Raw genomic sequence first — 25,726 nt, 5'->3', positions numbered from 1 at the left:
ACGGCTTTATTTAAATATAGTTCATTCGATTACATGAATAATTGAACTTAGACTTATGAATATCTGCCAGGAAAATCATAACATGTGATCACATGTTATAATTTTTTCGCGAATTGATTTTATGTAGGTATCTAGCTAGGTAATCGAATGAACTATCTTTCAATAAAGTTGTCCCAGGAACACAACTCATAAATCGACACCTGATATGAAAAACATGCCAATAAACTCACTTTTGCTTAGTTTACAGGAGAGCGATTTAAAGTTTCCACAACATTTTTATTTTTATTTATTTTTTTACTGCGTAAGCTTTTATATTTTTTGTAATGTTCTTAATCCATATTTTATAACTTTTTCTCAGCTTTTTACTTTTACGTATCACATTGTTGTTAACATTACTGGGTGAAACTTCGGTATGCGGTCTACCGTCTAATATGTGGTCTACGGCAATTTAGCTGATTCGGCATGCGGTCTACGTACAAAAACAAATTAGAGAAACTATTACTATTTTATTATTACTAACAGCTTCACTGTTCAATTGGTAATTATACAAAGAGTCTACATTCTACCACATCCAATACTATTTTAATATTAAATATCATGCAACCACAGTAAATATAGGTTTTTGCCTGAAAGGAGGAAGACCTAACCCTTCGGTCCAAACCCAACTTACGGGTATTAGAGTGAGAGAACCGCAGGGCAGGAGGTATTTGACCGCTGCGCGCAATCACAACCCACCCTTTTTATTATCACTAAACGGTCTTTTCAGCGTTTTAAATTAACACTCAAGGCCCATTTCGTTGATTCAAGTTTATATAGGCAACCCAAATTACACGCCGCTAATCCTCGGTTCGGGATTTAGACAGAATAACACGTGAAGTGTGAAGTAAAGCACAAGTATGACAAGTAAAGTAAAGTATAAATATAAATAAAAAGTTTGTAATAGTTTCTCTAATTTGTTTTTGTACGTAGACCGCATGCCGAATCAGCTAAACTGCCGTAGATCGCATATCAGACGGTAGACCGCATACCAAACTAGAAACTCTGCCGTAGACCGCATACCGAAGTAGCACCCATTACTGGTCCTGTTTTAGGTCGAGTTACAATACCACTTTTTTTAAGAATTTTAGGTGAAGATTATTGTACCTAAGTGGTACATATATAGGGTGAGGCAGATAACTGTCCTATTAGAAATATCTCGAGAACTAAAGGCAACACAATCATGAAAATTGAAATAAAGGGGTTTTGAAGGATGATCTATTAAATGAAAATATTTTCATCTCTTTGCTTATAACTTCGTTCTTTTAAATGGGACACCCTGTATATTTTTACATTCTTGGATTCTCTTCAATGTCTTCTTTCTTAAAATATGAGGTTTTGTAATATTATACAGGGTATTTTAAAAGATAATTACGTTTTTTTATTAATTTCGTAGCAACATTCACACCCTGTAGAATTGTAGTAGTTTGACATCTGAAACTCTACTTACGTTCAAATATTTTTTAATATACTCTACTATTGTTAACAATAATTAGTATAGCTAAATTTTTAATTTTACTATACAGGGTTGGTCGAAACTCGGAATGAGTATTTTCTGAGCTTTCTTAAATGGAACACCCTGTATTTTTGTATTGTAGTGAAATGATATTTTATAGTACTTTTTTATTTCTTAAACATTCCCTATACCTAACTGCTTTAATTTGTGAGTTATTGGTGATCCAAGCTAAACATTAATTGCAACAAAAACTACGTAAAATTTTATTAGGTTGGCCGTTAAAATACTCAATCCCAAATAATTTTTCAGAAATAAATACATATTAATCCAGATTGGTCCTTAAAATTACCAATAATGGTTTAGCTATCAAAATACATATGTAGTTAAGATTTTGGTGCGATTAACAATTAAGCACAAATTAAAGCATTTAGGTATAGGGAATGCTTAAGAAATAAAAAAGTACCATAAAATATCATTTCATTACAATACTAAAATACAGGGTGTTCCATTTAAGAAAACTCAGAAAATACTCATTCCGAGTTTCGACCAACCCTGTATACTACAATTAAAAATTTTAGCTATACTAATGATTCTTAACAATAGTAGAGTATATTAAAAATCATTTGAACGTCAGTAGAGTTTTAGATGTCAAACTACTACAATTGTACAGGGTGTTAATTTTGCTACGAAATTAATAAAAAAACGTAATTATCTTTTAAAATACCCTGTATAATATTACAAAACCTCATATTTTAAGAAGACATCGAAGAGACTCCAAAAATGTAAAAATATACAGGGTGTCCCATTTAAAAAAACGAAGTTATAAGCAACTTCCGGTATAACCGGAAGTTGCAAAGAAATGAAAATATTTTCATTTAATAGATCATCCTTCAAAACCCCTTTATTTCAATTTTCATGATTCTGTTGCCTTTAGTTCTCGAGATATTTCTAATAGGCCCTTTATTTGCCTCACCCTGTATACAATGACATTTCATCAAAATATGTGTCTTTGATTAGGTGCATGTATATGGTAACTAATGAGTAAATATCAAAATAAAGAGATTATTATTAGTTTTTTTTATTAATTTACTTAAAACGTGATTTTTTACTCAAACAAGTAGGTATCTAAAAATTCACATATCACAAATCATACATATTAACAAGAAGTAAATAAAATAATATATATTAGTATCAAATTATAAAACAGTTTATATTATTTTATTTAAAAAACAAAATTATTAATTCCTAGGAAACTTTTATTCAGAGTCATCATCCGAATATTGTGTTTGTTGAGAGTGTGGAAGATTCAAATAACATTTGCAATATTGCTCTGGTATATCTTTACTAGAGCACAAAGCAACAAGATCTTTATAATTTAAGTTGTTATGGGAAGTAATCCAGAAAGGAATTTGAAGTTCCCATAAATATTGTATATTTTTATTCCCGGATTTGGTAGCCCTTTTGCTCAATTTTGGTTTGTATTCTAGGTTTCTAAATATGATAATTGCTCAGATATGAAATTGTACTGAAAATTGAGAATATGTGGTTTTTCTTTACATATTTTTATCTATTGAAGACATGGAATTTATCTATGTATAAATCCCAATTCGGTATTTTCTTTAACATTGATTTAAAATCCTAGATAGGTATCATTTTGACTGAGGTCTTTTAAATCGTATGGTTTTGCTGTGAATTTTCCGGTCTACAGCATTTGCTCTGTTCTTATGGCGACCACGCATTTCTGATATACGCCCTCCACCTTCCTGACTATGATTTTTTTAATGGCGTAGTTAACCACATATCTGTTATGTTGAAAGTGTCCAAAAATGTTTTCTTACAAACTTGGAGTCGCTGTCGATATTCTGCTAACTGCAGATTATATTTAAGTGTCCAGTTTCTTCTGGACTCTTTTAAATTTGCAACCTCTCTCTTGTCTGAGAACATATATCTACATAAATATTCGCTTCTTTTGCCATGATCAGCTATTACCCAAAAAATATTAAACAATTTGAGTTATTCATTTTCAGATAATTCCGATTTACATTTTATGTTACGTTTATAGTTACATCCAGGTCCCAATTCTTTATTTTTCGTTAATTTTGCCGTTTTTGTAGTATAGTCGTGGCCAGAGTTCCTAAGTTTCTTCAAGATATTCATTTTGAAATACTTGGATACTTGGATCCCTTTGTCCAAGATTCAATGACCTACGAGGTTTTTCTTCTTTGGGTACTGTTTTTTCTTAGCAGACATATCTAATGATAAATTTAGCCCTGTGATGTTGGCACCTCTAAATACGATTTTTTTAAAAATTTTTCTTTTTTTAAATTGTCCATCAAATGTCCACTCTTGTCCAGTAAAAAATTTTTTTGTCCACCTTTTGTTTACGAGATACTAAAAAAACGTGAAATGAGGCCCAACACCCCGAAGTCAAAAAAACGTCGTAAAAACTAATACGTTTGATTGTCCAACTGCTGTCCACACTTGTCCAGGCATTTTTTTTAATTGTCCACCTTTTATTTATTTAAATTAGCAATAATCATCGTTTGTTAAGTAGTAAAAATGCCAAAAAATGAGAATTTTTGGAATTTTTTTTTCATGTTTGATTGTCCATCGAATGTCCACCCTTGTCCAGCAAAAATTTTTTTTTGTCCACGTTTTGTTTACGAGATACTAAAAAACGTGAAATAAGGCCCAACACCCCGAAGTCAAAAAAACGTCGTAAAAACTGATACGTTTGATTGTCCAACTGTTGTCCACACTTGTCCAGGCATTTTTTTAATTGTCCACCTTTTATTTATTTAAATTAGCAATAATCATCGTTTGTTAAGTAGTAAAAATGCCAAAAAATGAGAATTTTTGGAAATTTTTTTTCACGTTTGATTGTCCATCGAATTTCCACCCTTGTCCAGCAAACAATTTTTTTTGTCCACCTTTTGTTTACGAGATACTAAAAAACGTGAAATAAGGCCCAACACCCCGAAGTCAAAAAAACGTCGTAAAAACTGATACGTTCGATTGTCCAACTGTTGTCCACACTTGTCCAGGCATTTTTTTTAATTGTCCACTTTTTATTTATTTAAATTAGCAATAATTATCGTTTTTTAAGTAGTAAAAATGCCAAAAAATGAGAATTTTTGGAAATTTTTTTCACGTTTGATTGTCCATCGAATGTCCACCCTGGTCCAGCAAAAATTTTTTTTGTCCACCTTTTGTTTACGAGATACTAAAAAAACGTGAAATAAGGCCCAACACCCCGAAGTAAAAAAACGTCGTAAAAACTGATACGTTTGATTGTCCAACTGTTGTCCACACTTGTCCAGGCATTTTTTTTAATTGTCCACCTTTTATTTATTTAAATTGGCAATAATCATCGTTTGTTAAGTAGTAAAAATGCCAAAAAAATGAGAATTTTTGGAAATTTTTTTTCACGTTTGATTGTCCATCGAATGTCCACCCTTGTCCAGCAAAAATTTTTTTTTGCCACCTTTTGTTTACGAGATACTAAAAAAACATGAAATAAGGCCCAACACCCCGAAGTAAAAAGAAACGTCGTAAAAACTGATACGTTTGATTGTCCAACTGTTGTCCACACTTGTCCAGGCATTTTTTTTAATTGTCCACCTTTTATTTATTTAAATTAGCAATAATTATCGTTTTTTAAGTAGTAAAAATGCCAAAAAATGAGAATTTTTGGAAATTTTTTTTCACGTTTGATTGTCCATCGAATGTCCACCCTTGTCCAGCAAAAATTTTTTTTTGTCCACTTTTGTTTACGACTTACGAGATACTAAAAAAACGTGAAATAAGGCCCAACACCCCGAAGTCAAAAAAACGCCGTAAAAACTGATACGTTTGATTGTCCAACTGTTGTCCACACTTGTCCAGGCATTTTTTTTTAATTGTCCACCTTTTGTTTATTTAAATTAGCAATAATTTAACAGACAGAGGCCGTTTTCTCCGTTTTCTGCTTCCACTCATTTGCTTTCTGTTCTATGCGTCTCACTCGCACTGCAGCAGCCTCTGTGTCCCCTTAAGATGGGAAATATTGCTTGCACCAGGAATTTGATTAAAACTTGCAGTTTACATTTTTCGTTTATTAAAACATTTATCACCGACACTTTTACTATTTTCTATAAACTTATAGAAAAATGAAATGTTGAATGTTTACAAAAATCCTACAGAAGTATATCAATAAACTCACTTATTAATTGTTAGTCGTCTAATTGTCTATTTCTCCGTGATTCTCAAACCTATCATGCATTTTTTTTTTCAAAAATGTAAACATATATTATTTTTCGGTTATCCAATCCTTAACATAACAATCCGGTAACATAACTTGAGCATAGTTTCTTCGAATTTTACAATTTAACTTGTGCCTTACTTTTCATTCACAATCAACTATTAAAATATATGACAAGTACCTACTGCATATTAAAATGAGTTATCTTTTTAAATAGTAAGTAACCCATGTGAAAAGTTACAGATGACATACTATTCTCAAAAATGTTGATCATCAAGAAATTTTTCATCCTCGCCTTTAAATTTACAGAAAATTGTCAGCATTTAACGCATCAAATGAATCATACTTCCGAGGAATTTTCTAATATGTTATTATCAAATTATAAATAATTGCGATCAACAAAAAAAAAAAGAAAAATAGAAAGTGTACAAATAAAAAAAAAATGCCAAAATATGTCTAAACATCAGTTGGACAGTAAAATCTATTAGTTTTTATGACCTTTTTTCAAAGTCCAGGTGCTTGGCCTTATTATGGGTAAAATATATTATGTATCATTTTCTAATTATCTCTTAGGCTAAAAATGGACAACGAAAATTTTCTTGCTAAGCAATAGTAAAAGTTAAAAACATCAAACAAACAATAATATATTTCTTTACTAGTGTGGAAAAGTTTTTTTAAACGAATCTGAGGGTTGCAATGCGAGCCGAAGGCGAGCATTGTAATCAGATGAGTTAAAAAAACTGTTCCACACTAGTTAAAAAACGATATTTTATTCAACAACCTTTCCTACACGGCGTTGAATAAAAATATCATTTTTTGGAATTCTCATTCATGATCCATTGTTGCTACCAAATTAAAAAATATTGCTGAGAAAAAACCAATGTTTCACAAGTAATGAAAATGTCTGAACACGAATGAATAACTTTTGGACAATCCAAAGCTGTTAGTCCTGACAACTTTTTCTCGAATTCGGAAACTTGTACTCCTTCCCTGTCCAAAAAATTTGTTTCAACTATTTTTTTCACAAAAGGTGGACAAAAAAAACTTTTTGTTGGACAAGGGTGGACATTCGACGGACAATCAAACGTGAAAAAAAATTTCCAAAAATTCTCAATTTTTGGCATTTTTACTAACAAACAATAATTATTGCTAATTTAAATAAACAAAAGGTGGACAATTAAAAAATGCCTGGACAAGTGTGGACAACAGTTGGACAATCAAACGTATCAGTTTTTACGACGTTTTTTTGACTTCGGGGTGTTGGGCCCTATTTCACGTTTTTTTAGTATCACGTAAACAAAAGGTGGACAAAAAAAATTTTTGCTGGACAAGGGTGGACATTCGATGGACAATCAAACGTGAAAAAAAAATTCCAAAAATTCTCATTTTTTGGCAGTTTTACTACTTAACAAACGATAATTATTGCTAATTTAAATAAATAAAAGGTGGACAATTAAAACAAATGCCTGGACAAGTGTGGACAACAGTTGGACAATCAAACGTATCAGTTTTTACGACGTTTTTTTGACTTCGGGGTGTTGGGCCTTATTTCACGTTTTTTAGTATCTCGTAAACAAAAGGTGGACAAAAAAATTTTTTTGCTGGACAATGGTGGACATTCGATGGACAATCAAATGTGAACAAAATTTCCAAAAATTCTTATTTTTTGGCATTTTTACTGACAAACGATGATTATTGCTAATTTAAATAAATAAAAGGTGGACAATTAAAAAAAATGCCTGGACAAGTGTGGACAACAGTTGGACAATCAAACGTATTAGTTTTTACGACGTTTTTTTTACTTCGGGGTGTTGGGCCTTATTTCACGTTTTTTAGTATCTCGTAAACAAAAGGTGGACAAAAAAAAATTTTTACTGAACAAGAGTGGACATTTGATGGACAATTAAAAAAAACAAAAATTTTTGAAAAAATCGTATTTAGAGGTGCTAACTTCACAGGGCTGATAAATTTGTACCTTTGATGTATGTAGAAGTTTCCGCTGTCGATGTTTCTTGAGCGTACAATCCACTGTGAACATCAGGTTCCTAATTTTATCAGTTGAAATTAGTTCGGTCGTAAATGATATAGATGTTACGATGTTTTTATAAAAAATATTCATCTATATAAATAAAAATGAATGTTTGTATGTATGAATGTTCCGTATAGACTCGCAAACTATGCATTTGATCGTATGATGACCTTAATCAAAGTTGTTGTGCATGAACCCGGGATGGTTTCTGAAGTGGAACGTTCTACCTAAGTGAAAAGGGGGCTTGCCCCCCCAAAATTATTTTAAATTTTTTTGGCCAAATTTTTTTTTCTTAATTTTATACGATGTAGAACCAAAATATACACACAATCCTAAATTTTCACTTTTTTATCTTAAACCGTTATTTTTTAATAGCCATTTAAATATTTAACATCTATATATATATATATATATATATATATATATATATATATATATATATATATAAAAAATTCTCTTTCTTAGTATTTGTTGCCATACTCCTCCGAAACTACTAGACCGATTTTTATGAAATTTGGCAGTTATACTCCCTGATGAGTTCGCTATCCAACGGTATATAAATCGTCTCTCTAGCTCAATTAATTTCCGAGATAACAAAACGAGCCCGTAGGACAACACGAGAGCACGAGAGACGACATTAAGCACACGAGAAGAACGGGCGAAAATTGTACTAACATCCGTGAAATTATGAAGTTTTTAATTTATCGATTACTATTTTTAATGTACCAAAAATATTTCAAAATTTTGCCAAAGGACCATGTCTCTGGTATAATAATCAAAATTTTGGCAGATGCTTTTATAGAGGCGCATCTCTGGTATAATAATCAAAATTTTGGCGAAGGCGTGTATCTCTACTACAATAATAATTTTTCCCCAAAAAACTAGCGCAAGAACACTTCGCTCTCTGTCTCAATAGGTCCGTCCGTCAGTTTACTCTTTTTAATGCTTTTAAAATTTTACCAAAATACAGAAGCATAAAATCAAACTCTATTGTTGATCAAAAAATTTTTCTATAAAATATTTTGTAGAACACCTACGTTTTTTAGAGTTTATACAATTATTACAGAGAAAAGCAACTGCCGAAAGGTCACATTTACTCAAAGTTGATTGCTCGAATGAAAAAGAAAATTGTATATCTAAAATATTTATTCACAATAGTACAAAATATAGACATAAGAAAGATAGTATAATAGAACAAATTATATGATATTCCACATATATAATCGTATATTAATTTATGCTGAAAACATCTTTATTATAAATCTTAAATATGTTTGAGCTTTGGAAATATAAGAAAAATAACGGCAGAAATTTATTTCCGCTCTAGAACAAGAACAAAGTTTAAATGAACTAAAAATTGAACAGTGTGGTCCTTCTCAGAGGCATTTTTCAGTATGTCACAAGTAACCGCAAAAAAGGTAAGTCCGTGGTAATACACATTTATAACATTTATTATAATCTGACATTTAAGTTAATTGTGACAGTTGTCAGAATCGTAATCAGCCAAATATGAAAAGGGTATTGCAGTTTAACCCTTTAATTTGCAATTTGGTATAAAAACAAATCAATTGTGTTTATTGCATTTATAAAATGTTATTTTCTTTGATTTGTATAGTCTTATAAATTGTACAGATTATAGTCGTATATATAATTCCTAAATCATTTTTTGTTCGATTATAGCGCCATCTATCAACAACTAGAATAAATGTTATAACAAACTGTGATCACGGACGTACCATTTTTTCTGTCACTTCCAACTTAATGCGTTAGAAAGAAATCGAAAACCTGTGATGCACTGAAAGATGCCTCTGAGAACGAGTATCCATAAGTGGCAAACAACCTCAAAATGATCATAGAAGATATAGAGATAGTGTTGATAGGTTATTGCGTTTAATAAACAATTACATATTATGAACCACAAATTAATATCTGTGATTATATACGTAGAATATTAAATAATTTGTCCTATTAAATGTACCTCTCTTATATACCTACAAATTTTGCATTATTGTGAATAAATATTTGGACATATAATTTTCTTTTTTATTCGAGCAATTTTTATTTCGATCAATTTTTATATCGAGCAATTCATTTTCGAGCAGTTGATTTTGAGTTATTGATCTCTAGCAATTGCGTTCGACCAATTGATCTAGAATTAAAATTATGACACATTATCTAATTATGACACATTATCTAAGGTGTAACGAAGTTCACCGGGTCAGCTAGTCGATAATAAAAAATTTGAATATTGTAACATTGGTCACAATGTCTTTTCTACCAAGTGATCCAAAATTTGCGCTTATAATGAAGTTATTTTGTTAAATAACTTTATATTTACATAAGATAGGATAAAAGTTTTTAGACAAAAATGAAGGTTATCCTTTATAGATATTATTTAAGCCGTAGTTGAAAACATTGTAAGTGGAGATATAGTCGGTTCGCTAAACTCAGATACAACTGGCTAGTGATTTTAGTTGATAGCTTTTTTGTTTTTGGCCAATTTTGACAAAATTGGCAAAATTACTAACTATATTTAGTAGGTAATTATTAACTATTTAGTAATTATTTTTTCGCCAATTTTATCAAATTGGCAAAATTACTTACTAAAATCACTAGCCAGTTGTGTCTTGTGTCTGAGTTTAGCGAACTATACCTACAATGACTATACCTACAATGTTTTGCATATCAGGTGTCGAAATATTGACAATATCATTTTAAAGTCTTCCACTTTAAAATGTATACCTAATACCTATCTATATGTCTGAATTGCCGATATGAATGAGTGATTAAATTAAATGATTAGAAGAATTTTTTCACTAAACAACATTTTTGTTTAATTTAGTAATATTTTGCATTTTGATAACGACGTCCGAGTTGGCAATCGAAACGTCAATAAACTCATTTTTTAAGTTAAATTGTGCTACCCCTTATAAAAACTGCGACGAAACATAACATTCGACAAACCTCATACTACAAAGCCAAAGCCACATACAAAACATAAGTAGGTACATTACCTAATTACATACTACATATTTGAAATTCTTACATCATCTAAGTTTAAGAACTAAAAAAGGATACCACGAAGCAATACTAATCTCTAAAACAGAAGATGATTTACAACGTATGCCGCACTAATTTAATATTACCGCCAGAAAATTTATTATGTCAAATTTCCCCACAAAAGATAAAATGCATAGTTATACATAATAGCAAATCTACTAAGATGTAGATAAATTGGAGGTAGAAGGTCAGACAACACAACAAGTAACAAAAGTGATGTTACTTGTTGTAGAAGTGGAAGTTGAATTAAGGGAACAAAACAAACAAAGCCGCAGGTTGCCTAAATGAAACAATAGGAAGAAATAAAGATATCGAAAAAGAAGTGAAAGGCAGAATTTACAAAACAGTCATCAGACCAATAATGACATACGCGGCAGAAGCACGACCTGACACAAAGAGGACAAAAAGAATGCTAGAAATATTGCAGCTAATATGGATGAATAGAAAAATCGATGGCAATAAACTACGGGACAGAGCTAGAAGTAGGTATACAGATATACGACAGATTTATATGCAAGGTGGAAAACGTTAATAACTGGGTAGGAAACAGAAGGGTACAATGATCATATTATGTATTACAAGCCGAATGACAATAAATAGAGTAGTAAGGACGGCGGGAGACGATTCCACAATAGGAAGAAGACAATGGTAAGACCACGAAAGAGTTGGAGGGACAGCTTACTGGAGGCACTTTGAAAAAACAGACAGTCATGTCTACACAAAAAAAGAAGAAATAACTAATATTTCTTTTTCATCCTCCGCAATCACTTGTTCATATTCGTTCATGATAATTCATAAATGACCAGACTAGCCCATTAAAATAATATGTTGCATAGCTCCTTATCAACATTATGATTACAATTTATTATCTTTGCATTTTATTTCTCTACATATCAACCTCGTGTAAAAATCTCTTTCACCATCAAAGCACTCAAAGTGCATTGGCACGCGCCCCGAAAACCCCGACCAGCTGTGTTTTGGGAAAGACCGTTACGATACGCACAGACATACAGCGTTGGACAAAGACAAAGCGATACGACGCATATGAAATGGAAAGAGAGCGGTGTAATAGAAGGGCACAGGACAAGGGCACCCTCCAGATGGGGCGGCAGCTATTCCCTCGACCCCTCGCTCGGTGCCTTGTTGGATGGCAGCCACCTTCCACATACACCTGGCCCTACGAAGGGCCATACCGCACCGTTTTTGTGCGTGAAGGAACATGTGCAGATATGTCGGGATAGAGGGGGCTGTAAATGACGAAAATAAGTTGATTTTTGATCTATTACGTAGCAAATTATTATTTTTGTCATAAAATGTCATATGAAAATAAAGTAATTTTTAGGGAAATTGAGTATCAGAGAAGTAAAATAAATGCAATAAAAATTTGGACATCTTGGATATTAAAGCACCCTAATATGTCTGTGTAGATTTTGGCGTTCGATCCGACCATCACTTGTGACATCGTTGCCGTATCCTCTATTTTTTGAAGTTTATTTTGAATTTTATGTGGGGGCACATTGTCAAAATCGCAATTTTAACCTAAAAATAAAAAAAAAAGACATCACGTTTTTTTGCGTTTACCTCGCTACAACTCTGTTCCATTTTAATATTTTTTTCTGAAAATTTTACACTATATAGCTGTAACATTTCTGAAGACAAAGGTATCTGCCTCAAGTTTTTATTCTTATCATGATAAAGGATGAATTTTTTAAAGAAAAAGGTGCGGATTTGTGCATTGCAAAGTTTAATCGCAAAAGTTGTGTGACGAAGTTTTAAATTTAGCTTCTCAATCACGTTTATTTTAAAGTAAAGAGTACAAAGAAGTTTTCTGGTAAGTTTTAGATCAAAATGTTTTATAGAAAAAAAAGAATGTGTGTGTACTATGTACGCACGTGAGAAGATATTCTTCTATTATATAATAGGTAATTTATGCCTGGTTGCACCAACAGATCTTAAGTTCCAGATTAGCTAAGCTCTACTTATAAATAGGGCCTCCTTGAGTATCACTTACGTTGCATCATAATTGTAGATTCTTACCTTATTATCAATTATATCTATTATTATATTATGGTATTTGTTTTGTGTATTGTACTTCCCGCATGGGATTCTACTTTCGACTTTCGATTGTAATTATATAAATTGAATTGACAACTTTCGTAGTATATGTTTATTCGTGGACTTCTGAATTACAACTCTTTTGTTTTACATATTATGATTTTACGTACGATACAATCTCGCGTTCCGCGGTTGCCACTTCTTGAATAATGCCCTAAATATAACAAAATTATAACAAGATTAAATTGTCCTTAACATACTCCCCCCATTGGAAGCTTGCAGAAGGTTTCAATCATCACTATCTTCTACTGGTAAAGGGCAGATCTTGGCAACTGATCTGCGGATGATACCACTTGAGGTTCGGATGGAAGCGACTCTAGCAATTTTGTCGCTACCCGGATGCAACTCTATGATGCGACCAAGCATCCATTTTAATGGAGGTAGATGATCTTCCTTAATTACGACGAGTGTTCCCTCCTTCAAAGGTTGATTGTGAAATTTCCACTTGGTTCTCTTTTGAAGCTCACTGACAAATTCTTGAGCCCATCTTTTCCAAAAATGCTGGTTGATTTGCTGCACTAGCTGGTAGCGGGAAAGACGGGATATAGGAATACTTTCGAGTGTTGGGTCAGGTATCGATGTCAAAGGTTGACCAATGAGGAAATGCGCTGGAGTTAGTGCTGAGGAATCGTTGGGATCATTGGATAATGGACTTAAGGGTCGCGAATTCAGCACTGCCTCTATTTCAGCTAACAAAGTTGATAACTCTTCGAATGTAAAAATAACATTTTGTGTTACGCGTTTAAGGTGTAATTTCGCCGACTTAATACCTGCTTCCCAAAGCCCCCCCATGTGCGGAGAATAAGCTGGGATAAAGTTCCAGGACACACCGATATTGTTTATAGACTCGCCTAAGGTATTTTCATTGGCGTATAAGAATTTTGCTAACTCTTTGAGTTCATTATTTGCTCCGGTAAAGTTAGTACCATTATCTGAGTGAATCTCTGACGGCTTGCCTCGTCTAGCACAAAACCTTCGAAACGCGGCCAAGAAGGCTTCCGTAGTCAAGTCACTCACGAGTTCCAAGTGAACCGCCTTAGTTGTGAAGCAAATAAATAGACATAGATATGCCTTCCAAGATTTGACTCCTCGACCCCTTCTTTCCTTGAGTTGGAAGGGACCCGCGTAATCAACGCCTGTTGTGTAAAATGGAGGAGCCGGGGAAACTCTAGCTTGAGGCAGGTTTCCCATAATAGGATTTGTTTGACATGGTTTAACTCGGAAACAATCGACACAAGAACGAACAGTTTTTCTAGCCAAACCTCGTCCAGATAAGGGCCAAAATTTATTTCGTACTGAGGATAATAAAAGTTGTTGTGATGCGTGGAATAAACGAGTATGTTCCTGTTCAAAAATGAGTTTAGTTAAAACATGTTTGTGGTGTAGTAAGATCGGGTGTTTTTTGTCATAATGAAATGGAGAGGCTTGCAATCTGCCTCCAACTCTCAAAATGCCCTCCCGATCCAGGAAAGGGTTGAGACTTACGAGACGGGATGATTTAGGTAATGGTTTGTGGTTTAACAAAGCTTGCCTTTCCTCTGTGAAACTTTCGATTTGAGCCAGTTTTGCTAAGGTTAAAAGAGCTTGATTGAGTTCGACTGACGTTAAGAGCCCTACCTTTCGATCGGACCGTTTTGCCTTTAGATTAAAAATAAACCTATGTACATATGCCATTGTTCGCCTTAAACGATTGAACTTGGAAAAGTTCTTGAACGGAAAGGTTATGGCAGGATCAGTAACTAGAAATGCTACGGTTTGTTTTCGAAGCTCTGGAATTGATGGCAAGAGTTCTTGTTTAGGATTCGGCCAAGAATCTGAAGGTTGAGATAGCCATAGTGGACCAGACCACCAAAGGGCTGATTTTAATAAGAATTGTGGGGTACACCCTCGCGATACGATGTCCGCAGGGTTCTCTTTAGTTCTGATGTAGAACCACCGATCTGGAGTTGTGATCTGCTGAATCTGTGACACTCTATGTTGAACGAATGTCTGTAAAAGGTTAGGTTGCGTTTTGATCCAGCACAACACTACGGAGGAATCACACCAAAGAAAGATCTCGCTAACATCCAAATTCAAGGAAGCCCTTGTTTTCTTCAGAAGCTGTGACAAAAGAAGAGCACCACAGAGTTCCAGCTTGGGAATTGTTAGAGATTTTAAGGGAGAAACCCTAGACTTTGCACAAAGAAGCTTAACGTTAATGTTACCATCGAGATCAATGCTTCGTAAAAATATACACGCTCCATAGGCTTCCAGCGATGCGTCGCAGAAACCATGGATTTCGATTTTGATAGGACATTCGCATAGAATTTGTCTTGGAATTTCGCATTGATTTAGTTGTTCTAGTTCTTGTCGGAACTTACACCATTTGGTATGTATTTCGGTTGGGAGTGATTCATCCCAACTAACCTTGATCATCCAAAGCTGTTGCATTAGTATTTTTCCAACTATAATGCAAGGACTGACTAGTCCAAGTGGGTCGAATATTTTAGATATATCTGATAAAATGGACCTTTTACATACGGATCCATCGGATTGATTTATTTTGATTTTGTAGGTCAAATTGTCGTTTTTGCAGTCCCAAAAGAGACCTAGTGTTTTAGTACCTTCGTAATCGCCGAGCTTTAATAAAGCTTCTGGGTTTGTAGCCTGAACATGGTTCAAAACGTTTTGATTATTGGATGCCCACTTTTGTAATTGAAAGCAGCCCCTCTGTAGGATAATGTGTAGCTCATCACATAACTGTTTCGCCTCACTTTCCGTGGAACAACCAGTGAGTACATCGTCCATGTAAAAGTCTTCCAGTATAACTTTCGAGGTTCTAGGAAATTGAACTTGGCTTTCTGAAGCCAATTCCTTGAGGCAACGGACGGCCAACCATGGTGCCGAAGCGGTGCCGTACGTAACTGTATTTAACTGGAATGTTTGAATATTGTCTGACTCATCCCTCCAAACAATTTGTTGTAAAGGACGTTGATTTAACTGAACCAGGATCTGGCGATACATTTTGATGATATCTGCACAAAGCACGATTGGGTATTGTCTAAATCTTAATAAAATAGAGATAAGATCTTGTTGGATTGTCGGGCCTATTAGTTGGATGTCATTAAATGATAGACCAGACGACGTTCGACAAGAGGCGTCGAAAACGACTCTCAGTTTTGTGGTTTGATTACTTTCGTTGAATACGCCATGGTGAGGTAGGAAGTATTCTACCTCTGGCACTTTCGGATTGCTGACCTTTGACATATGGCCGAGATTATGATATTCCATCATAAAATCAGTATACATTGATTTTAACTTTGGATTTTTTGACAGACGTCTTTCTACCGAATTCAATCGGCTTATGGCAGTTTGCTTAGATTCTCCAAGAAGAGATGGAGAGTCTTTTAAAGGAATTTGTACCACAAAACGTCCACTTTCGTCCCTAGACGTGGTTTTGGTGAAGATCTCTTCACATTTTCGTTCATTTTCTGACCACTGTGGAGTATCAGAAAAGGGTTCAATTTCCCAAAACTTACGAATACAGTTATGAATATCTTCGTCAGTGTCACTTGTGCTTAAGTGACAATGTACATTTTGAGTTTGACCGGTATGAACTGGCCCTGACACCACCCATCCAAAAACAGTTTTTTGGAGGACAGGTAAGCCTTTACCCAGTTTAATTTGACCGATGCTTATTAGGCTATAGAAATACTCTGCTCCAATCAACATATCAACATTAGTAACTTGATCAAAGGTAGGATCCGCAAGAACCACATTGGAGGGAATATTCCATGCCGAAGTGTCTATGGGATGATTTGGTAAACTTTCGTTTATTTTAGGTACGACAAGACAAGTTAGATTTAAGTAAAACGAATTTTGGGTAGATTTAATTGCGACTTGGCACTTTCGGTTTATAATTGAGGTAGTTTGATTGATACCTGTCACGGATATGTCTACCTTAGATGTGGTTAAACCTAGTTTTTTAACAGTATCACTAGTTATAAAGTTTGACTGAGACCCTGAGTCTAAGAGGACTCGACACATTTGCAAATTTCCAAATCTATCTTCAACATTAACTAGAACTGTTGAGAGAAGCACTTTCGGTTCGCTTGATTTCTGACAATAAGAAAGAGTTTGTAAAGGAATACTTTCGTTTATCACTTGAGAAGAGTGATGAGGAACATTCGAGACAGAAGACACATGATTTACGGATGTATTGGTTTTGTCTACATGAAGCAGTGTATTATGACGTTGACCACACTTTCGACAAGGGCCTGCAAAACAACGCCTTACATTGTGATTGTTTCGCAGACAGTTTACGCAAAGATGATGTTTATTTACTGCCTGTGTTCTTTGCTCTATCGATAAGTTAAGAAATTCCGGACAACCCTGTATAAAATGTTGACTCTGTTTACAATAAATACAAGAAACTTGTTTAATATTATCCTTACCTTGGTTTTCACCTGCTTGATTATGATAAGATACCCTCGATTTGTTCCCTTTTGTTTCCTTTGTTAAGGATAGCGTTTCCAATAGATCTGCTCTTTTTCTAATAAAAGATGCAAACTCTTCCAGAGTAGGTGGCACCGATTTGTTGTTGGATGACGTTTGGCTTTCGCATTTGACCTTGCTTTCTTCCCATTCCCTGGCCGTTGTTTTGTCTAATTTATTGGATAAAATGTATATCAAAAGAGTATCCCAATGTTCTGTTGGTTGGTTTAAATTTTGTAATGACCTTAAATGTTTTGACAAGCTGTCTAACATTTGCCTGAGTTCAGCTGCCGATTCTTGTTGTATATTTGGGATATCAAATATAGCTTTGACGTGGTTGTGAATTAATAAATTGTCGTTGTTATACCTATTTAATAGTGTTTCCCACGCCACTGTATAATTGGAAGCAGAGAATTCAATAGATCGGATTACTTGTGCAGCGCCGCCCTTCAAGGATGCACGCAGGTAATGGTACTTCTGAATGTTACTAATGGATGCATTTGAATGTATAAGACTATGGAACGTGTCTCTGTACTCTAACCAGCTTTCGTAACTTCCTGAGTAGGACGGTAAATTTATCTGAGGAAGCCTAACATTCGCGATAGAGACGTCTTCCGCATGATAAGATTGTCGGTTATTAATTGATCCTGATTGAGAGGCAAGTTGTTGGTTTTTTGCATCATAAAATGCTCCTAAATACCTTTTGCTTATGGCTGAGAGACTATAATGATTATTTGTAAACTCATCGCGTTGTTTAATTAACTGATCATCAATAAAATCAACTGCACTTTCGATTTCCTCTTGTAATTGTTCAAATTCATGAAATAAAACAACTTGCCTTTCTAATCTTAACTCTAGTTCAATTATACGCTCCTCTTCTATACCCGCTACTGAACCCCCATTTAACAAACGCGTAAAATTATCTAAGTATGTTTTAAATTGATCAAGCCGTGCTATTTGTGATTCTCGCTTCTTTAATAATTTTCCTAAACCTTTTGGAGCCATAATATATACGTTTCGATATCAGAAATAACTCAAATATAAAATAAATTGGAAATATAAAACATAAATGCTTATTCTTAATATGAATTCCGAGAAATCTATTTTTATAAGAACGTAATAAATATTTTAAATTAGAACGCAGAAACAATGCTGAATTCGTTACGCCCAAAGAGAGAATAATATGACAAGGAATATAAAGACTTACAGGATTTGGTGTACTTTTCTTACTATCAGCGCTGTCTCTCGGCTCGGCTGTGGCAGCTGTGCATTCGTGCAGCGCTAGGATCTTCAGAACGTCGCTTCTCCCAATACAATATTCGGCTGGCCAACTGGATTTGACGAGTTCTTGGCGATGATGGTATTTAATGAATGGCGTCTTCGGAAATTCTTGTTTTAATAATTTCAAGTTTTAAGTAATTTGCACTGTAATTTTCACAATTACTGGTATCCGGCTCGAAGGACCAAACTATGTTTTGTGTATTGTACTTCCCGCATGGGATTCTACTTTCGACTTTCGATTGTAATTATATAAATTGAATTGACAACTTTCGTAGTATATGTTTATTTGTGGACTTCTGAATTACAACTCTTTTGTTTTACATATTATGATTTTACGTACGATACAATCTCGCGTTCCGCGGTTGCCACTTCTTGAATAATGCCCTAAATATAACAAAATTATAACAAGATTAAATTGTCCTTAACAGTATTCTTATTGTAATATATTATAATTTTATTATATTAGTTCTTATGATATTCTCGACTTAAGCTTAAGATCTGTTGGTGCAACCGGGCATTAAACGAAGTAAATATACTTAAAAGGTTATTTGTATTTTATTTAAAAATCAAACTAACTTTCTTATCTACCACTTTCAAAAAATTTTTATTAAAACAACCAAAAATAAAAAAAAATATGAATCGCCCGGGAATTGAACCCGCAACCTTCCAATCTCAGTGCTAACGCATTTCTAACTACTCCATCGAGGCTCTAGAAATAGATATGTAAGTTTCGGATATAATTACACAACACGGCGACATATAGTGTAAAAATGTTATGCTTACATAATATTTTATTAATCCAATAACACAAGAATTATAATAAATAATACATTTCCTAAAACCACTAATATATTCTTTTAATGACTTATTTGCACGGTGACAGATACATACATACCTATCTTAGATTAGCAATGAACTACATAGGTACTGTCAGAACTACATACTGTCAGTGTGCGCAGGCGCGCGGTAAATGTACAATTTTACCCTCAATCGATTCGCCGCTAAAGAAGAATATCTTCAAAAAATAGTGCAACTTTTAATGTCAACATTAGAAATCCCCAATATAACGCTTATTTTTTGAGGGACAGACAATCTAGGTCTAATTTCTCACATTTAGTACTATCCTTGGATTATAAGCTTTAATTTGACACCTCATTTGTCATTTTACCTAGTATAATGACGGAGAAGTAAACGTTATTATTCTATTATTCTTGTAGGTACATTTAACATTGATTGAAATTATGAAAAAAATATATAGAAAACAGCATGGCAACACTGTGACGCAAAAACATAAAAATTCAGCCACATTCAGCTGTGCGTTATAAAGAGTGCTTTAATAGCCAAGATGTCCAAAAATTTTTATGAATGTTAATGCGGAGAAACTGTAATCGTGGAAGACAAATTTGAGAAAAACGAAAATAATCCATTCTTTCACGATTTTTGCTCAGGATTTTAAAGAACCGCTTTGATGGACATGGCGTTTGATATACGCATAGGAAACATAAGAAAAACATTATCTAGTGCCGATATGTGCTTTTACCCCAGGGTGCCCGATGTGTGCTTTTTACACTCCTTATGGGGGATAAAAATATTTAACCTCTAAATAACTCCGATAGAGAACTCAATTTATAGCAACAAATGTTATATAATATTATGTAGACTTTTCTCAATAAGCTTTTCAGTAAGTTATTCACGCTTGAAATTTTTGATTTCGTAGGTACCTAAAAATGTATGTTTTGGGTAGTTTTTAAAAAATAACTCGAAAACAGAAGGTACATTCTAATAAAAAAGTCATGAAAATAAAATATAAACCTTACGATTACGATTTAGATAATCATCAATCTGCAGTTTTTAATTTTTGGTAAAAAAGGGTAGTTTTCACCCCTTAAAAACAAAAGCAACACATTTTAATCATAATCATAACTTTTGAAGAGGATGGCAAGTAATTGCAAAATTTCATTTAAATTGATTTAGAGTTATGTGGTTCTACAATATTTTTTTACAGTGAAAGAATGGACTAAATTAGGAAATCCCAGGGAATCACGTTACAATGGTTTTATTTTGAAAATTGCTTTCAAAAAATTATAATCTTTAACACCTTTGTGAGTGTCCACCGGAACTTCAAACTTTCTAGTATTAAAAATGTAACCGAATCGATTTTTATCAAAAAACTTCGATGAAAACCTGGTAATGAGGTTTTAAAAATACAAAAGTAACGTGTTAAGTTTTTTAGTTAATGTCACGAATAAATTTTTATCTATTGAATATATTGTTATTTTTGTCATTTCTGATTTTGTGATACGTCGGGTATTTATTAAGTAGGTATATACTGCTTATTATTCTTTTTAATGTGCCTAAACGTGACGAATATTGGCGATCATCATGGCAATATTTATCTTATCTGCAGCAGCGCTGCATGAACCGGGGTCTGAGTTTCTTCAATTAGGATGTTCTTCTTCTTCCCGGACATCGCTTTCCAAATGTATGTTTCTTTACAGGATGGCTTGTAGTAGAGCATATCTGGATTCATTTCGCATAATGTGTCTGAGAAATTGTAACTTTCATTTGAACTCGTCATTTGTGAGTCACATTGTGGGCCATGCCATGAAATCTTAAGTATGTACCTATATTCTCTGATATAATTCAAATAGTTCCAATTTTCTGCACATATCTTCATTCAAGATGCACGATCCAGCACCATAAAAAAGGACAGAAAAGACGCAGCATCGCAGAATTCTTAAGTTTATACCAAGAGAGATGCTGTGGCTTTAGAAGAAGGCCACCATCCAGTTAAAGGCGGATCAAGCTTTTCCGATGCGCGCTCTTATCTTCTGGTTGTTGGTCAGGTGTCTATGCAGTTGTAGTGCGTCACTCTTTCTACTGTGGTTTAGTTGAGATAGAGTAGACCTTCTGTTATCTTTTTCTTGCTAATTATCATGAGCTCTGTTTTCTGTATATCCGATACATCATCTGCATATCCGATGTTGTTTCGGCAGTACCCGTTTAGTAGAATGCCTTTATAAGGAAGCAGTGGCGGCCGGTCAGGGTCGGCAGGGTCGGCAGTGCCGACCCACACATTTATAGATATAGATTTTTTAAATATTTGTATCTGTGAAATAAAAAAAAATCTATCAGATAATACAGACTAAATTTTATTCATGGTTTCTAAAAGAATTTGATCAATCCGAGCGTTAAGTGATCCCTGCGCATAACAGACTTCTCAAAAAATGAATGATCCGAGCCATTTATCTGACTTTTCGGCTAGCCGTTCCTAACATCCGTAGCTTGACAATTTACACGTAAAACTCAACGACATAACAAGTCGATGAGCAAGCGAACATTACTTCTCTCCGTGGGCAATAGCAGATACGGTATGGCAGGTTAAGCGGCAAGTACGGCACATTTCGGTCTGCCGGTCGGTGTTTCATTTGGAAGCATGCATCGGTAGAAATTGTCAAAAATAATCACGCCGTTTTACGTCGTTTAATTGATATTGTAATTTTTTTAAGTTGTCAGGAATTATCATTTAGTGGACATGATGGATCGAAGCATTTGTTAAAAATCAAAGTAATTATAGAGAATTAATAAAATTGTTTTAGAAATACCTATTTACTTTCTGATTCGAAGTGTATTCGTAATACAGAATGAACTAATACATATAATCAAATAGTTAAATTTTGAATAACGTTGTTGAATCTGAGATTTAGAAAACCATTTGCTTTTCACTGAAAGTAGATGAAACTTCTGATTATCATGTCATTCACAATTATCAATTATTTTGTTCGATACGCGTTACGTGGTAATATTTATGAGAGGTTTTTAGGTTTTAGAGATGTGAGTAAAAGCAATAAGGCAGAATATATTTTTGGTGTTTTAAAGAACAGATTCAAATTTTTTGATACCAAAAATAAATTGGTAGGGCAATCTTATGACGGCGTTGCTGTGATGAGTGGTGAATTGAATAGTCTCCAGGTAAAAGTTAAAACTATTGCATCACAAGCTTTATTTACTCACTATTATGCGCATATAATGAATTTAGTTTTACATGATACGTGTAAAAAAATAAAGAATATCGTCTTTTCTTGCCAGTTTAGCTCACCTAAACGGATTACTGCTTTAGAACAAATTTGTTTCGAAAAAAAAAGCGAACAGTTTGTCAGACGCGATGAAATGTTAAATCTCTGTTAGTTTTATCTAAGCAGATTATCTCTTATAGTTTTAGTATCTGTAGCAGATTTTCGTGAACAGCTTTTGGAAGTTTTTGATGTTATTATCGAAGGCGATGATTTTGAAAGTGGCGATACCTCGATCCGTGAAGCAATCGGTTTGAGAACTTTATTAAATACTAATGACTCTCTCAATATTTTTTTAAATATTTTTAAGACAGAGTTTGCCCAAGATATTCCTTGCTGTTCAAAATCAGTCAACTGACATTATTTATTCTAAAAATAGAATACGAAAGCTGGTGCAAAATCTCAGAGATTTTCGTAATTATAGTAGTTTCCAATATATACGCAGTGACGTTTTGGATTCGCTTGATATTTCCGAACCACCCCAAAAAAGACAACGACATGATACATATCTCGAAAAACGAGTAAGTATATCTTGAAATTTTGGATACCTACTATTATATGCAAATAGATACTCGTTTTTCGAATTTTGAAGATTTGCAAATTTTTGACCTCTTTGACGATTTAAAATTTAAAATTTACGTTCGCCAAAGAATTTCCAAGATATTTATTATTATAAGTTAGGTACTTAAAAATTATGCTGGTCCAAATATTTTCAGAAAGTGGGATAAGTTGCACAATATGTATGTATAATTCTATGTAGTAAGTACTGCAATTCATTACAATTAACTGTTTATCAATTTTCTTATTACCACCAATTTCTGCCTAAAAAAAACGGGATTTACCTTGTCTCAAAAGAATCAACACGTATTGTCGAAACACCATGAAACAAGAGATAATATCAAGTACATCAAATAAAAAAAAAGCAAAAAACAATAAAATCTCCTATGATGAATTAAGCCTTTTAGTTTGATGGTATACCTATATGAGGAGACAAAAAACCTTGCCGACCCTGTCTCCAAGGCCACGAGCCGCCACTGTAAGGAAGTAAGAAGGAGAATGCGATAACAGCTCAAAGGTAACATCTCTTCAGTCTTTAAAGAGTTTCTCTAGGTATTGTTTTCACGTTCTGATTTTACTCGGTTTGTCCAAGACGATGTTTCCGTCAGAATCAGTTAGATCTCCTTTCTGTCCTATATAGGTACGTTGTGACTATTTTACTTTAACGGTTGAGCCCCAATTTCTTCGCATCTTTCCCTTGCTTATTTTTCTTTCTCTTTTATTATTTTCATTGTTATTACTGTATACTTCTTATTGTTATATTCCAGACAGATACAAAATGATAAATATAACAATAAGAAGGAAAAAATACAAATAATAAAGAGAGACAATGCAACACATCCATAATTAAGTTTTTTAGTAATATAATTTATCACTGAATATATGTCAAGTTTTTTGTTTTACACCTACCTAGTAATACAATCGTGACTTCAAATCCAATAATTCCTTCAAATATTAAAAGTTTACCAGTAAATTACTGACAAATTTTTCATGGCAAATATCGCTACCAATAAAATCTTCAAATAAATAATAAAACGAACAAGTGATGTACACATGTTCGTCTTCAGTTCAATAAATTAAAATTTTTAGGAAGCACTAAAATTGTCTCTCTTGTAAAATCACGTACAGTAACAGTATCCCTCAATAAACGCTGAAGATTCCCACGGACTTGTCGAATCCTTTTGATCGAGTATAATAATTTTTGGCCAGATGCGACTCAAAATTGTGAACTGATTTCAAAACTGGCGAAGAAAAAGAAAAAATTTTATCTGTTATCAGTAACCGAGATTAGTCTGTATATACAGGGTAAGTCATGACTCATGAGGAACTGTATGTACTCCTCGTACCTCGTATGGAGGCCCTATTGGCAATAACAAATAACCATTAAACAGTGTCTCCTCCCATGATTTAATAGATAATATAGAGGGCGAGTTGAGAATTGTGACTGAAATTTCTATTAGTTATAACTGTTGAATGGTAAGTACAAGATCTCAGGATTACGTCGTCTGTGTACATCACAATCTGTTTAGACTAAGTCTTATTAAATAGTATAGTTTTGGGGTTTACATACACTTTTCTCATAATATATTTCATACAAATATTAAAGAGAGTCGAAGTCAATTCATCTCCCTGTTTTAGCCCCATGGTTATCTGAGAGGGATTTGTAGATTTGTTTTGGACTCGTACTTGCGTTTCTGTGTGACTCATGGTGGCTTGAAACTTTACCAATCTCCTTAGTCTACCAACTTATTTCATAATTAAGTCTACTTTATCTTTTTTTATGCTGTCATAGACTTGTGGAAAATCTACAAAGATTTGGTAGATATCTATATCGTGCTCCCAGGCTTTAGCTAATATCTGTTTTACGCTAAATAGCTGGTCAATAGTAGACCGTCTGGTCTAAATCCGCCTTGGTATTCTCCTATGATTTGCTCTATGAATTGACTCAATCTCCAGTTTATGATCTACGTAAACAACTTATAACTCACACAGATTAAGAATATGACTCTGTAGTTTTTGTAGCTGAATTTGTCGTCCTTCTTACTGTTTTAAGTCTCCTGGAATTTTTTCTATATTCCACACGTTTGTAATTAGTTTATGAAATCTATCTATCAGTTTGTGTCCTCAAATTTTCAGAATTTCAGCTGGTAGGTATGTTGTCAATACCTAGGGCTCTTTTATTATTTAATGCTTTAAAGGTATCCATTACTTCTTGTCTTGTGAGTGGGTATGTCACTTTGGTTCTGGTCTCCTGTTATGTGCAAATCCGCTACTGCATAAGGTGTATTTGTTTGTATTATTTGCTCTATTGGGAGACCCTCGAAACAGTTTTTTCCACCTACCTCTACCGAAAGTATACTTTTCCGGACCTGATTGTAGGGAGCAAAGTTGTACTTTTGAGTACC

At 33.7% G+C, this 25,726-nt stretch overlaps 1 protein-coding gene across 1 annotated transcript; it reads right to left on the bottom strand.

Annotated features, from left to right (window-relative positions):
* Window positions 1-11,811: 11,811 nt before the first annotated feature.
* On the bottom strand, window positions 11,812-18,414 carry LOC126881740 (uncharacterized). The gene is made up of 2 exons (XM_050646209.1): window positions 16,455-18,414; window positions 11,812-12,068 (listed from the first exon to the last, which is right to left on the bottom strand). Exons 1-2 carry the CDS (start codon window positions 18,412-18,414, stop codon window positions 11,812-11,814), a joined length of 2,217 nt encoding a protein of 738 aa, XP_050502166.1.
* Between the last annotated feature and the right edge of the window lie 7,312 nt (window positions 18,415-25,726).

The sequence above is a fragment of the Diabrotica virgifera genome, chromosome 3 (genome assembly GCF_917563875.1).
Source record: "Diabrotica virgifera virgifera chromosome 3, PGI_DIABVI_V3a".
Taxonomy (NCBI): Eukaryota; Metazoa; Arthropoda; class Insecta; order Coleoptera; family Chrysomelidae; genus Diabrotica; species Diabrotica virgifera.
Note: the sequence above shows the minus strand (reverse complement) of the source record. Positions and strands in the feature narration are given on the sequence as shown.

What these genes read in the sequence shown, in the direction of transcription:
- LOC126881740 (XM_050646209.1), bottom strand. Translation starts at nt 18,414, where the DNA reads ATGGCTCCAAAAGGTTTAGGAAAATTATTAAAGAAGCGAGAATCACAA. An exon ending in AGATATTCATAACTGTATTC is followed by an intron (nt 12,069 to 16,454) that starts GTAAGTTTTGGG and finishes CGTCATTTACAG; the next exon opens with CCCCCTCTATCCCGACATAT.